This window comes from Paralichthys olivaceus, chromosome 22, assembly GCF_024713975.1.
Source record: "Paralichthys olivaceus isolate ysfri-2021 chromosome 22, ASM2471397v2, whole genome shotgun sequence".
In the NCBI taxonomy this organism is placed as follows: Eukaryota; Metazoa; Chordata; class Actinopteri; order Pleuronectiformes; family Paralichthyidae; genus Paralichthys; species Paralichthys olivaceus.
The window spans coordinates 3,644,151-3,658,722 of record NC_091114.1 but is presented as its reverse complement, the minus strand read 5'-3'; the positions used below and the strand labels follow the sequence as shown (position 1 = coordinate 3,658,722).

Below are 14,572 nucleotides of genomic sequence, written 5' to 3'. Positions count from 1 at the left end.
ACACCTGTTCGAGAGCTAATGGAGGACTCTCGCCAACGGGACAGTGACAAATAATCAACATCATATTCAGGAGGGGAGGTTTGTAGACACTCCAAGCTCCACTCCTTCCCCCCTTCAGCCCCCTCATACCCAGCTGCCCCCTCATCATCACATGGATCAACAGAGGGGTAAGTAGGTACGGCAATGTGGGGACCTAACTTGGGTCCCCCTTTGTACACAGGGTCAATCACATGGGATCGGAGGTTGTAGGGAGAGGTGCTGTACAATGTGAAGAAAGGACTTACTTGTTTAAAACCGCCTGTGTGTACTGAGTCCTTCATTTCCTCATATATTCTTTGTGATGAGCTGCAAAAAAGAACATTTCAATTTTCAGTGTGTGGATGGTTGTTTTCTTTTTTTTTCCATAATGTAAAAAACAATATATTCCACATCACACTAGTTTAAGCTACAGAAAGCTAAGCAGCAAGGAAAGTAAACACGTCCACTCTTTTAGTCAGAAATAGGTGTCACTCTTATTGTCAGATGTGTGCATATCAAAAATCAGAAATGCTCAATTTGAGTTTACTGGATATTTTTCAGCTTATTGAGCGGGCTGAGATGTAGCACAACATATGAACATGATTTTTGATGATATGAAAACAGCAAGTGTGAGCAAATATGAGTGTCGTCATTAAACATTTGGGAGAACTTACTATTTTATTTCCATTTCTTTTTGTAATTTCTCCTTCTGGGTATTTCTAAGGCCTGTTGCTGTGGAGTCTGTCTCATGAAGTGATGAAAAACTGGGGGACAGGTCCTCTGCTGACACCATGGGTACCTCTTGTCCTGAGCCTGGGCTCCTACTTGTTGTCTCTGTGCGCCTGCCTGGCCGAGGGCTGTCAATGTCTTCATGAAGTGCAGAGAAACCTGACAAGAATACAGAACAGGTATTTAGTACAGGAAGAGTAAATATACATGACTGATGTAATCAGTCAACAATCTGTAAGAAGGTGACCTAAGTTTACTTTATTGTATAGCAAATGTGATGGGGAGGACAAGAAAACTGTTCTTTTGGTGAAACTTTTGGGGATCACTGTGGGACCAGGACTCATTTTCTGGGCGGTTAGAGTTGGTGATATATATTGTGGATTATTTGTATGTGTCTGTCTGTTGTTTCGGGACAAACAAACTATTTCATTTGGTGAACTGATAAATGATATGAATGTGGGGTTTGGGGGAAACGTATTGTTTGTATGTGATTTGTTTGGAGTTGAGATGCTTTGCTCCCTTTCTGGTCTTTGTTTGTAGGTTGACATCCAGTTGGAATGAGTGTTTAGTTAATCTTCTTGACAATGCAAACTAATAATTGCAACTTGTGGGTGTCAATTTCGTTATCATATATATTTTTGCATGTTTTAGTGGGACAAATAGAGGGTCAGCGTCCATACACAGCGTGACAGATCCACCCGTTCTCCTGAAGAATAGCGTGTGTGATTTAATTCCCTTATATTCCAAATAAGGCGGATTGTTCCAAATCAATTAAAGCATTATACATACACATAACAACAACTAAATCAACAGTATAGCATTAGTATTGTTCACCTTCACTATGATCCAGTGCTATTGTCCGCTCAATTTCTGCATAGGTGTGTGATGATGTCTCCTCCTGAGTGGACTTGATAATCTTGGTTTCAATAAGGTGAACAATGTCCATTCGGTTGATCTTTGTCAGTCTCTTGATCAGCGTTGCCTCTGTAAAAACAAATAACAATCATAAAAGTTCCACTTTAAATTCTAGTAAGACCTTTTACGATGAAACATCATTAATCACTGACCTGTAGCATGCTTTCCCTCCCTCTCTGCCCAGAGTTTCAAAAGGGCATGGCTTTGGTCTTGCAGTGAGTTGGGGTTTTCAATCCTTATCAGGTTGATCCTCTCCTCACTGAACTCCACTTCTCTTGCCAACTCTAAGAGGACAGAATAAGATATAATAATGGTTATGGTCAAAATAAACTTCAAAAATATCTGAAATTATGTTTCCTGACAGCCAGACAAAATTTAAGTAACAATCTATATTTTGAGCATAAGGGTTTGATCACTTTTACAAATGTGTGCGACTCACCCGTCCAGCTGAAGCCTAAGTGGTCAGCTATAATGGCCAACCGTTGCTCTTTTCTCTCTGCTTCATCATGTGGGTCTACTGCAAATACCACCGGACAGCGATGAGCGGACACAGATGATATACCAGATCAAAAACAATCAAACAAAAAAAGACGTACAAACAATATCTGAAAAAATATTCACTGGCTTTCGTGTTTCTCTACTATTGTTTGATTGGTAAATCCTTAAAAATCAGATAAAGTAGCGGTAAACTATGATTTAAAAAAATGTATTCACAATACATGTGATTGTTCAAGTAATTATTTACACTTTCATCTTTAAATGTTTTAGTTGCTAAATTCCATGAAGCCTTTAAGTCAATCTTGAGAGTTTCTGCACACATAGAAGGAAAGAGAGACGCTGTTACAAACACAAACAAAGCTCAAGCGAAACAGCAACATGGATTCTTCGAATACAACGGGACTTAACTACAAGAGACAGAGAGGCAGCATCTTTACATCTAATGTTTACTAATGAGGCAGAAGAGAATATATAGAGAATAGCCCCTTATACTGGGGGATACCTTGACTTTGGACTTTATCATCTGGAATTCGCTGCATCTGTGTCTCCACAGGGTCGTCCCACAGTGGTCTAATAGGAAAGACGTCTCCTGAAGGAGGGAACTGCATCTCAGAGAAGGTTTCTTTTTCTATGATTGATGGATCAATGAGACTGCTCTCATCATCCGAGTTGGCGGCTGCAGCCTCTTGTTCTTTCTCTTTCTCTGCCTGTGCCAACCTTGCCACGAGTTTCGCTGCCTCATCGCTTATCTCCTCAAAGAACTCAATGGACTTTTTGCGTGGCGTACTTTTCTCTTTAGTGGGTGCTGGTGAATGAGATGACTGACCACTTTTGCCCCGGACTGGCAATCTGGATTGGAAGCCTTTAGGTTTTTTAGTAGTGGTAGACTCCCCTTCACAAAAGCTCTTGGCTTTGGAAGATGTTGTCTTGGTTTTGACATCCACAGAGGGACCAGCGTCTGTCTCAGATTTTCTCCTTGTATCCTTTTTTACTGGGACTTTAAGCTTTTTGTCTTGGGTAGATTCGACACGTTTGACAGTAGAATCAGGCTTGATGGTGCTCGCTTTAATGGGAATTTTAGATTTAGATTCAGATGTGAAGGAGGCCTCTTTTTTAAGAGAGGTTGAAGAGGAAGTTGTATTAGATGTATTACCCCTACCTTGAGGAGCAGACTTAGCTTGTGTTTTGCCTGGAGTCTTTTTAACACTACTGGAAGCACTTTGTTTAGACTTGCCTGTTGGTTTGGGGGCTTCTATCACTGACTGTGGCTCCTCTGGAGAGGAGTCAGACGACTCTTGGCCTTGCTCAGAGTAAACAGATCTTGTAACTGTAGTTTCTGCTGTTTGTACATTTGTTATCATTTGGTCAGAGAAACTTGAGTCTACATCTAAGGATCCTTCATTAATATTTTTGTCTGTTTTAATATCTAGACCTTCAGGGGATGTCTGGTCTTTCTTTGTAGGTTTTGCTGAAGCTGAAATTCCCATTTTAGGGATTTTAGATTTGGAGGCATCAGCCTTTGAGCCTGTCTGATCACCTTGTGGTGGGGACTGAAGCTGAGAATCAGATGATTCTTTAGATTTTTCATCTTCCTCAGTCTTAACCTCTAGTATAAGATTGAGGCCAACTTCAGGTTCTGCTGCTGATCTATTACCTTCTTGCCTGGCCTCTTCTAAGAGAGGCTCCTCTAGAGGTGGTTCACCTAACTGGAAAAAGGCAAAGCCACCCCCCTCTTCCTCATAGCTTCTCTTAGTCATGTCAATAGCACCACTTCGGGTCATCTCAAAGAGCTTCCCTTCTTGGAACAGAAAAGGATTGGGCTCACTGGTAGGAGTGCTCTCTTCTGTTGGTGTTCTACCAGGTGTTGTGTCTGGAGTTGCTTGAAGAGACTGACGGTCCACCACTAAATTCAGTATCTTCTGTTCCTCCTCTTTGACACGAGCTGCAAAAGTGGCATCATCCTCCCGCATGGCAGACCACGAGTCAGTGTCTGCCTTTGCAGTAACACCTTTTGACTCAGTTCTGGGAGGTTCCAATGCCTCATCCTCTTCCTCCGTGTCATCGTAGATGCAGACCTCTGGTTTGAACAGTTCCTTTGTTTGACCTGCAGCAACAGTTGGACCAAGTCCAGCTTCTGGTGCTGTTGTATGCTCCCTGTGATCTCCTTTGACTTCATCTGTTATATTGTTACCTGGTTTCTGTGTACCAGTCAGTTGCCTGCTAGCACCTAACTCTTGACCATTTTTGTTGTCTCCTTTGCATTCTGTTGACTTCCTTAAGCACTCTTCCTTTTGTTCATCAGTCCTGTTTTCAGTGTTTGAAGTTCCAGCAGCCTTTTTGTCTGCATCACATTTTACAGATGGGGAGAGTCTTTGTTCGTTTGTTTGTGTCTTTGTGTTTGAATGATGTTGGTCTGAGACAGAGTGAGGCCCCTCTGAAGTGACACTGGTTGTTGTTGTGTTCTTGACCTCTTTGCTGTGGGATCCATCATGCAAACCTGCTGAAAAAGGAGAGGGAGGTTTTACTTTAATATGGGGATCAACAAAAAGAGCTAACTTTGAATCTTCTGGGGGTTTATCGAGCCAACATTCACTTTGCGAAAGCTTCTCACTTGTGGGCTCTAACGTTTCATAGCTGTCATCGCCTATTTTGGCATCTGCTGAGGAAAACAAATCTTTCCTAGACTTGTTTTTGCTCTTCGCGTCTTGTTCCATTTCATCAAATGTTTTTATTTTGGCTGCCATCTTAAACATTTCCTCCTCTGGAGTGATTTTTCTTTTAGTTTCATAGCTGTCTGATGTATCCTCTTCTTCTTCTGGAATGACAGCCGGGTTGGATGGAACCGAGAGGAATGTATGGTCAGGGGGTTTAGAGTTAACCTCATAACTTACCTCTTCAGAACTAGGAGTGTCGGGGGAGAGGGGACTCTTACCGGAACTTGTCATCTGAGATGTCTGCTCACAACTGTCATCATCAGCACTAGTCTCATGGTCTCGAAGCAGCCTACCACGCAATGCATCATGCGGGGATTCTGTGGTTTTGCTGGGCTCTGGGTGGCTAGAGGATTTACTAGGTGGACCTAGTGTTGATGGGAAGATAGGGTGGCTTTTTTGCTCTACCGGACTGCTCTCCAAGGAGTCATGAGGAGGTGATTCCTTGGTTGGGCTAGGTTCAATGGAGTCTGGGGACTTATGCGAGGAATTTTCTTCCATAAGAGGACTACCCTCTAGAGAGTCTCTGTGGCTTATTGTCAAAGAATCATCAGCTAATGGGCTGAGCGCATCTGAGTCTTGTATTAAAGGCAGCTCTAAGCTTTCTTGCCGCTGAGACAAGGATCTAGAGGCTGGAGAACCAATTAAAGCCAATTCTAACCGATGATCAGGGCTCTCGTCATCGCTAAGAAAAGTTTCTACTGTCTCTGAAATTCTTTTTGTAAGCTTTTGGGGTTTAGATGGCTTAGACTCACTCCTCCTAACAGATGTGGACTCACTTGTAGTGTGGTCATCTGGAGCTTCGCTGGAAGAAACAGGGAGGGACAATTCTGTTGATAGTTGTTCACCAGTGGCCCCTAAACCAGAGTCTCCAGACTTCTCTGTGTCTTTACTTAGTGTTTTGACTGTTGTGGTAACTGGTGATGGAGTTGCGTGCTGTCCAGATTTGGGAGAAGGACACAGACTTTCAGGGCTTGTGCCTGGTGTGGCTAAACCCTCATGTTTATAGCTGTCCTCAGAGCTTAGATGAGTTCCATCTCCAGAACTAGCACTTAGTGAATCTGCCACCCCCTCATGTTTTGAGCTGTCCGAGCTGTCATCAAGGCCACAATTTCCAAAGTCTACAGTTTCAGTCAGCTCTGAATGGGCAGGATCAACTGACTTGTCTTGCTTAGTTGTCTCCTTCTTGCGGGGTTTTGAATCCAAAGATACTTCTCTCTCTTGAGAAACACGTGATGTTATTGCTTTGGTCGTGGATTTTGATTGGATGGTTTCTGATTTTGTGGTTTTCTCCGATCTTGATGCTGTGGATGTTTTGAGCTCAAACAGCCCAGTTTTTCTCTTTGAGGGGTCCTGCCCTGTTTGGAATGCTTGCATCAGTTCTTTAACTGACATTGTCTCCTCAAGTTTTTCAGTTTCAGATTTAGGGGATTTAGGGGGATCCAATTTAGGGCTTTCTTTGGCTTTAGGAGAGGACTTGCCCATAACAGGCAATTGTGAAGGCTTGCTTCCAGTGACCTTTTTGCTCTTTTGCTCTGCCTCAACTTTCTGCTGTAAAGCTTTGACTTTGTCCTTTATTGACCCTATCGGAGTTTCTTCAACCACTGGGGATACAGGCGATACTGGAGCAGGGATTGTTGACACACTTAGAAGACCACCTGCCTCTGTTGATTCCTCTGCCTGGCCCTGGTCTTTCCCCTTTCTTCTGATTGGCTTTTTAACATCAGCAGCAGTGGTTTTTACTTGCACTTTGGTTGGAGTGGTTGTTTTCGCAACTTTCTGCAGTACAACATCAGTGAATGTTTCTTGTATGGCTGGCTCTTTCTTAGCTTTTACTTTGGAGTTTACTGGTGCATCCAAGAGGTATTCTTTAAGATCACCGCTGTCCTTTATGGCTTTAGGTCTGGGAGCCCCTCTGTTAGATCTACTTTCCCGTAAAACAGGCTCTTGAATTTCTATTGCCGCCATCTTTTTGGCCTCTTCTATCTCACTGTCTGAGAGAAGAACCCACTCCTCTGACATTCTAGCTGCTTTTGTTGCCTCCTCTGCCACCTCGCCCTCATATGTTCCACTCCTTAGTATCTCACTGACTTTCTCTAGGTCCTCTTTGACTTTTTCTAAGTCCTTTTCCATTATTTCTAACGGTTCTCCAGAAATGTCCTCAGTTCCTTTCTCTAGACCACACCCCCCTAAGGAAGGGGATTTCTCTGTTGAGTCTGCAGTCAAGATGGCAGTCATTTTGATCAAATCTTGTTTCATCTCTGACACGTCGGATAGAAGGTCTGGCTCTCGAATCAACTCTGATTTCAGGACTGATGTCTCCCGCTCTTCATCTTCCATATGGAAGAAGATAAAGTAAGGAGTAAAGAAAATCAAAAATTCAAATGAAAGGAGACAGACATTGGAAAATGTGGTCAGGACAAGATTGGAGCACACTGCAGGGATCATAGGACAACAGAATCACAACGGGCTCTACAGCAGGGTATCAGAGGAACTGGGCTTATACTTTCATATGTCTCTGGGGAATTGTGGTAAAGCAAAGACTACACAAAACTGATGGGAAAGGACATGAGCAGGAAATAACTTGCGTATACACTCAGCCCACCCACACTCACAAGACAAACTAGAAAACAGAACTCATATACATAAAAATAAACAATGAATGAAACCAGGTGACCAAAAAACCGACATGTATGATGAAAAAACAAAGAAAACAGAGAAAGAAACATCTCAAGATTGCTCGGATGTGTGACAAATGTCAACGTGATGAGGCAAAATGGCTTGAAAACACTTATGAATGTTAATTGTCTATCAAAGAAAGCCAGTGATAACTTGATGATTTGCAATGATTTTCATTATAGCACAAAGCAGATCATTTATTTTCACAGATACTAAAGAAGAAAGAGGAGCTCAGGAATACTAGACAGCAACATCTTGCAAAGAGGGACAGAATTTTAATTCCCTTCGCCCTCCAGTTTATTTTTTGCCTAATTATACATTTGAAATATAAATGGAAACTGAAATAACAAAAAAAACTGTGCACAAAACCAAGCAAATGGTTTTGTGAGGAGACAAATCAAAGCACACAAACAAAAGACAAATGAATTCTCATTAACAAACCATTACACATAGTCATACAGACACACAAGCACACGCATACACATGTATGTAAGGCAAGTTATTTCCATGCAAAGCAAAGGGAGGTGCTGATGGAGAGGACGTGGTGAGGAGAGAATGGTGTCAATAAAAGGTTTAATCCAGGAATTCAATGGTCAGTTGGAGGATATGAGGTGCTCATGATCGAAAGCTGACTGTGAATACAGTATGGCCCATTCAATAATGTGGGGAGTTCTTTAACCATTTACAAAACGAATGCTTCTATGTTCAATATCTGTATCATCTAGGAATATTGCCTCATGTATTACATAGACTGTTCTGTTATAAGATTAAATAAAAAGCTTTCTGTCATTTTCTATGTATGTCATTATTGCATTGCTACATGAACAAGGCAAAAAGGGGTAAGAGACTTAGAGCCGGTAGGGATGTTGACTCATTTTGCTTTACCATTACACTAGAGGACTACAGATGGAGGAATACTAGTGTTGTGGCTCCTAATTTCCTGGAACTGGGTGCTAGTAAGGTCATATACATTCAGTTTCGGGAACTGAGTGCAAGAGTGAGCAACACATTTTTGAAGACGGTAGTATCAGCCAGTTGAGTCCATGTGTGCTACTGTGTACTTGTACTTTCTATGATGGTTACTGCTGTATACCTGTAACTAACTGCGTGGGATTGGAACTTATACATCCCACAGGAAGTTGTAAAACACTTTCTCAGCAATTGTGTCTCATTAATTGAACTGTACTGAGTCTATTAATATGACATTAAAAGTTTAATTGTTATAAAAGTTAAAAAGGTTCCTTGTGAGAGGTCTAATTATTTGCTAAACTAAGAAAAATGTTTGGCAAATTGTTCTGACTATAGTGGTCTGAGGTGATAAAAATGCTAGCACTTTTTAGTGTTGATATAACCTAATTGCTTCATTTAATGAAGCTCAACACAACTGAGGTCGTTTGTAGCAAGCACAAAAAGACATGATGAAAATAAGACTAATGCTGCCTGTCAGGCCAGTGTTAAATTCGAGGCCACTGAGACATTAACATCACTACCAATGAGTATAAGGTCGGTGTACGTACGTAGATGGGAGTGTTTCACTCTTTCTCCATAAGTCCGGTCTCAAATTGTGAAGGGGAAAGAGTTAAATTATCGATGTGGATGTGAAATCATAAAAAACAGCAGTGAAAACGTAAAAAGTGAAGTTAAGCCTCAGGAGGAACATAACATTGACATGGGGAGGTGTGGGTTTGGCTTTTTTGTTTGTGTGACAAGACAAAAATACAGGAAGCTTAAAGGACTTTGATAGTATGGACTGTCTGCTATAAAGCTATGAGTGAAGCTAGGTGTGCCAGTGTGTCAGTCTGGTTAATCCTATGCACTCTACTGTATTTTCAACTACATTAGTCTTGCTTGTAACAGACATACAATACTAGTGCTATTGTTATATTAGTTTGATTAATTAAAACATGCTTTATTAATACAGCAAGGTAACGATTTTAGTAAAGGTTATAGCAAAAGCCGAATAAAAAGATCAATCTTACATTTCTCCTGCGTTCTGCTGGTCTGGAAAAAATATGGGAAAGAGGATCACAGTTAGTCTCGTAATATCTGTTGAATGCACCAAATATATAAAAACTACTACAACTTCTACCACATGGAGAAAAAGACACAGGACACATCTAATGACACTAAATCATGGGCTACACCACTGAGAAATCACAATCTAATCTACTAAAGCAAACTAAACTCTAAAGTGTTTAAAGCTTTTTAGTTCTGGTGGTAAGACAGTGGACAGGAAAGATAAGCAGAGCTAATTAGTGGGTGATGGAGTGGGAAGCGGTGGCTGCTTTTACCTCATCCTCTTGCTCTTGGTCTGAATCGGATTCCTTTTGGGAGCAAGAAGCAGCGAGAAGCAGAGAGATGTACAGATAGAAACAACAGTAACATTAAAGTGGGGAAAAAGACAAGCGACGTGGGGTTACCACAGCAACACAGACAACAGGTCAGTGGGATTTTGTGGGGAAGCCAAAGTGGTCTCAGAAGATGTATAAGGCAAAAAGCTTGAATCTAAAAATCTTACATTTATCTTTATCATGTTAGCCTGAATCTCACTTACATCTTTTTGTTTCTTGCAGAGGTGGTAAAAGTACATTCTTTAAGTCAAAGTTCAAATACTTGAGGTTAAAAAAAGCACAAGTACTGATTAAAACTCTTTACTCAAGTAAAAGAATAAAAGGACAGGTTCTGAAATGTACTAAAACTATAAACTTCCGGCTGTTTCTGTACAAAGCAAACTGAGACTCACAGCTTGTGCATTAAAACCAAAGTAACAAGCTTGTTTAGAAAATGTAAGGAGCAGAAAGTACAGATATTTGTTTAAAAAAGTAAAAGCAAGAATTTACCAGAGAAATACATTCTATAGGTAAGTACAGATACCTGAACAATCTACTTAAGTACTGTAACAAATTATATGTATAGTTACTTCCCACCTCTGATTACTTGACCCATTTAAAATCCATAAAAATGAATAATGTATAAACCAATAATGTTGGCAGCTCATTTGCCTCTGGGATGTCAAACATGTATATTAGGTGATAAGCAGGTGATTACGGAGGTTACAGTATGGTCCAGCTTACAAGCAACCAGAGCACTTCATTTTAGTGCAACTGCCAGTTTTACTTACAAGAACTAACAGAGATAGGCTCCTCTGTTGTTGAGTCAAACAACAGCGAAGGGTCCTCACCTTACAGTACGATGGGAGGGTGATGTTGAGGTTGCATATAGCATTCTGGGTGAGTGACCTGTAGTTCCTTGGTTCTTTCATAAAGGACAAGCGGCCACACGGCTCCTGAGTGTTGTCTCTTATCTGCAACAGCCAAACAGTGCAGCAGGGGTCAGTCATTCAAGGCTTGAGCTTGTTTCTGTGTAAAATAAATAAATAAGGAATGGCGCTCACTTTGATGAAGAGTGCTAGTCGATTCTCCTTAAAGGCAAAGAAGCTGAAGAGGTGATGTTGGCCACTTTTGGTGAGGGGAACAAGGTTTCCAAAACAGTCTGCATAGATCGGTTTTCCTTCCAGCACCTTTGAAATATCACAGGGAGATAAGCACAGTGGCTGAATAACAACATAGAACCAACAGAAACACTGAGCTGGTCCTCTTTTCTTTTTGTTTGAACTCCAACATTTCTCTTTTTCACCTCCCTGCAGTACTGCGACCATTACTCAAGAAACCTAGAGCCCTTGCCCACAGCCTTTAAATTAGCTGGATCTCAGTTTAGGATTTGATACAATTGATCTGCCTCACATCTCACCTACTTACAAAACCTTTTCATTTGTTTGTCATGTCTCCATCGCAGAGGGTTAAGATTCCTTTAGCTGTTCCGAATAGGCTGTTAAAATTGATTAAGCTACCCCAAGACATCATCGAACAATGACTTTTGCATAAAGTTGCTGTGTTATTCATTATTCCTGCCCAGACCTCTCCAATGGATCCAAAAGATCCGGGCCTCAGCTGCGGGCTAGAAGAAAATTCCTCCCCTGCTCTCCTTTCTCACCTCTACGTCTCGGCTACGGGCCACCTCAGTGAAGTTCTCCTGCTGCTCCAGGGTTTTATCGATCTTGTCGTCTGTCATGCAGAAGCAGCGCAGGCGGGCCTCGATGGGGTCGTGGGTCTTGGCAAAGATGACGAACTTGGCCATGTAAGGGACACAGATGATCTCTCGGTACACCTGAGTGGAGAAGTTGACAGACTCCTGGAGTTGCCGACAGTCTATGAGCCAGAACCTGGAAATCCAAAGTGGGTTTGAAAGAACCAGTGAGGTTAGGCGTTTGCTACACGTGAGTCACTTAACAACACCAATGCAGTCAATAAAACAGTAAATGTTACCTAGCAGACACATTGGTGGTGAAGGAGACACAGTCATTGATAAATGTTAATGGGGTGGTTCCTGTTATATCCTCCCATTGGGCTGGCGTCGTTCCACCTGCACATGGACACAAATGCAAGATTGAATATTAGAACGTGAGCATGTGTCTGCGGTTGTGTCTATTCACGTGTGATCCATGTGTCTTCTCTTACCAGTGATACTGCAGAGCAGGCGTAAGGTGGGTGTGTCTCCCCCAAAACCGTTCAGGACTGGGTCGGAGTTGCTCTTGGGAACAGGGATGGTCATGGTGATGGGTTTATGGAACTTTCTCCTGCGGGGCTCCAGGGTGACAATAGGGCTGAAGGTTGCCTTGTTCCCCAGGTTCTTCCTCACTACATCTATATTCACTGGCTGGGCCTGGGAGAGCAGAAAGCATAGGCAATGACCCGACCTTGTGCTACAAATATTGTCTGAACTAAGTTCAAGCACTGGAAATGGGCTCTTGACTGAGATTTTGACAGCTGTTGAGTAAACTGTAAAGAATTATTATTTTGTCAATTACCTGCAGTCCGACCCTGATCCTCTTGGTGAGGGCCCCTTCAGGAAAAACTGCCTGCACTTGGGGCACAACTGTGCTGCTCAGGATACCTCCCTCAGGACCAATCAGATTGCTGTCCTGCTTGATGCGTGACACCACAGCAAAGTATTGTGGGAAATCTCTGCTGATGATACGGCAAAGGCGCTTCCTCTCCAGCTCCTCCGGTGTGTCCAACTCTGGAGGAGGGAAATAAAAGCAAGGCTGTTAGGGGCATTCAAACTGGAAGGATCTTTGTCCAGGTGCAGTCTATTAACATCCCATCAGAGACTGACCCTCATCCATGCCATTGAGGATCTGGTTGAGTTCTTCCTGGGTGTGTTCACAGTGATGCTCCTTCCAGCTTTCTCCTGTCTCACTCCTCAGTATCACCAGCTCCCTCTCTTTCCCCCGCAGGGCAGCAAAGTGGGGGATCTCCACGATCACAGGACTGGAGAGGTAGAGCACATGTGAGCCAGTGAGGACGGTATGTGCACGAGTGCTTTGTGAGAGCTTGCTGCACAGGGTAATTTAACAGGGTTGTAATACTTGAGTGTTGTCCTCAAACATGATATTTAATTGAACTCTGACTTTGTTCTGCAAAGTAGCAGCCTCAGTACCTGGGATCTTCATTAAAACTTAGCTGGATGGACAATGATGAAATACAAAAGTACACGTCATCTAGCAGCACGATGCTTATATGAAGAAGTGCTCCGTTAATAATGGATGGATTATGCTAATTCCAATGTCTTCCTTGTCAACATTGCGGCAACTCTCGAGATTTGTACACTGAGCTGTTAAGTTGATTGCTCACCACATTTTTAAAGGCAAAACTTTCCTGCAGCTATTTGGTGGTGAATTAAATCCCATGAGTAAGTGTTCAGTTGATTGTCTATATTTACCACTATGTTTCACTTTATCACTTACCTGACATGCATAATCACAACAAGCTAGGTACAATACACATATCTATAAGAAACATGCTACATAACAAGTACAATCCAACATGGGACAGAGACACTTCTGATCTTTTCGTGTGATATTTAGATGGTTCTTTGGCCTAAATACATATTAAAAATATAGTATTTTGAAGCCACAGCTCAAATGCTGGCAGGAGAAATTCCAATATACAGAATTTACATGTAATTTTGTCCTTAAACGAAAGCTTTGATATTGTACTTATCCAGCTAAAGCTGAGACAATTCTAAGAAAACTGATCAGAACTATAAGTGGGCAAGACCATCCTGCATCTATTAACATCAGAATTTTAGGAAAATTATTATCCGGTTAACATTTACAGGGCCGTAAGTAAAAATCTGAGCCAACCATCAAACCACAACATGCAATTCATTTCACCAAGTTACTTGTAGGCCATTCAACCATTTAAATTTCACACAATAACAAAAACTAAAAGACAAACATCTATGAAAAAAAATAAACACGGAATTGTAAAAGGCAAAGCAGAAAACAGGAGCAAAGTAAAGTTCAAGCAATGTGATGTCTAGAGGGAATAATAAGAATGGGATAAAGACAATAGCACAAGCAGGTCAACACAAAAGAGTATGGATAAAATAACATTGGATGGAAGGGATTTAAGGGAAAACATTGAGACGAGCATCCATGAATTGTTTCATATGCAAACTGGTGTCTTTTGTTCACCCTACCCGAGGAATTTTGTCCCCGGTGGACCGAGTTGGAGGATTCTGCTAACCAAACTCTCCCCCTCATTAAGAGGTGGAGGGGCAGTGGGGAGGTGAAGTTTACTGTGTGATCAACCAAGCGTCCATATGCAGCAGTGAGGAAGAAAGAGCACACACACAGTTTTGGGTGGGTGCAGAATTGAAACCTTGTTAAAGTCTAATGTGCAATTCATGAGTGAGATGATCACACTTTGTAGTCGTATGTGTGAGGAGGCCTGCAGTTTCCAAAATCAAATCAAGAAATGAAATTCAACACTCACTATATATTTTTTTTGCTGACATAAGTTGAGTCTTATTTCCTTCCAGAATGTCAATTTTAAAATAACCCAGTCCAAATCCATTATCATTTCATAAAGCCTAATTTTCTCAGTTGATTTATCAAGACAAACAGGGGAGAGCCAGTGATTAGCTATAGTTTCTATTTCATTCCATTATTGTGAAAA

At 41.7% G+C, this 14,572-nt stretch overlaps 1 protein-coding gene across 35 annotated transcripts in view; it reads right to left on the bottom strand.

The window, feature by feature from the left end:
- Positions 1-14,572, bottom strand: part of ank2b (ankyrin 2b, neuronal) — a 151,581-nt gene that overhangs the window by 17,550 nt on the left and 119,459 nt on the right. For 13 of the 35 annotated variants that reach the window (XM_069518395.1, XM_069518394.1, XM_069518399.1 and 10 more), the window contains 16 exons: positions 14,094-14,192; positions 12,726-12,880; positions 12,418-12,629; positions 12,068-12,272; positions 11,876-11,972; positions 11,544-11,772; positions 10,945-11,070; positions 10,732-10,854; positions 9,842-9,874; positions 9,530-9,551; positions 2,663-7,204; positions 2,102-2,179; positions 1,815-1,946; positions 1,582-1,731; positions 693-906; positions 285-345 (listed from right to left, as the gene is read on the bottom strand). In XM_069518395.1, the coding sequence (XP_069374496.1) occupies positions 285-345; positions 693-906; positions 1,582-1,731; positions 1,815-1,946; positions 2,102-2,179; positions 2,663-7,204; positions 9,530-9,551; positions 9,842-9,874; positions 10,732-10,854; positions 10,945-11,070; positions 11,544-11,772; positions 11,876-11,972; positions 12,068-12,272; positions 12,418-12,629; positions 12,726-12,880; positions 14,094-14,192 (6,478 nt within the window). Of the gene's footprint in view, positions 1-284; positions 346-692; positions 907-1,581; positions 1,732-1,814; positions 1,947-2,101; positions 2,180-2,662; positions 7,205-9,067; positions 9,107-9,529; positions 9,552-9,841; positions 9,875-10,731; positions 10,855-10,944; positions 11,071-11,543; positions 11,773-11,875; positions 11,973-12,067; positions 12,273-12,417; positions 12,630-12,725; positions 12,881-14,093; positions 14,193-14,572 lie in introns of all 35 variants that reach the window. The other 22 variants (XM_069518398.1, XM_069518401.1, XM_069518402.1 and 19 more) reach the window with 17 other exon arrangements.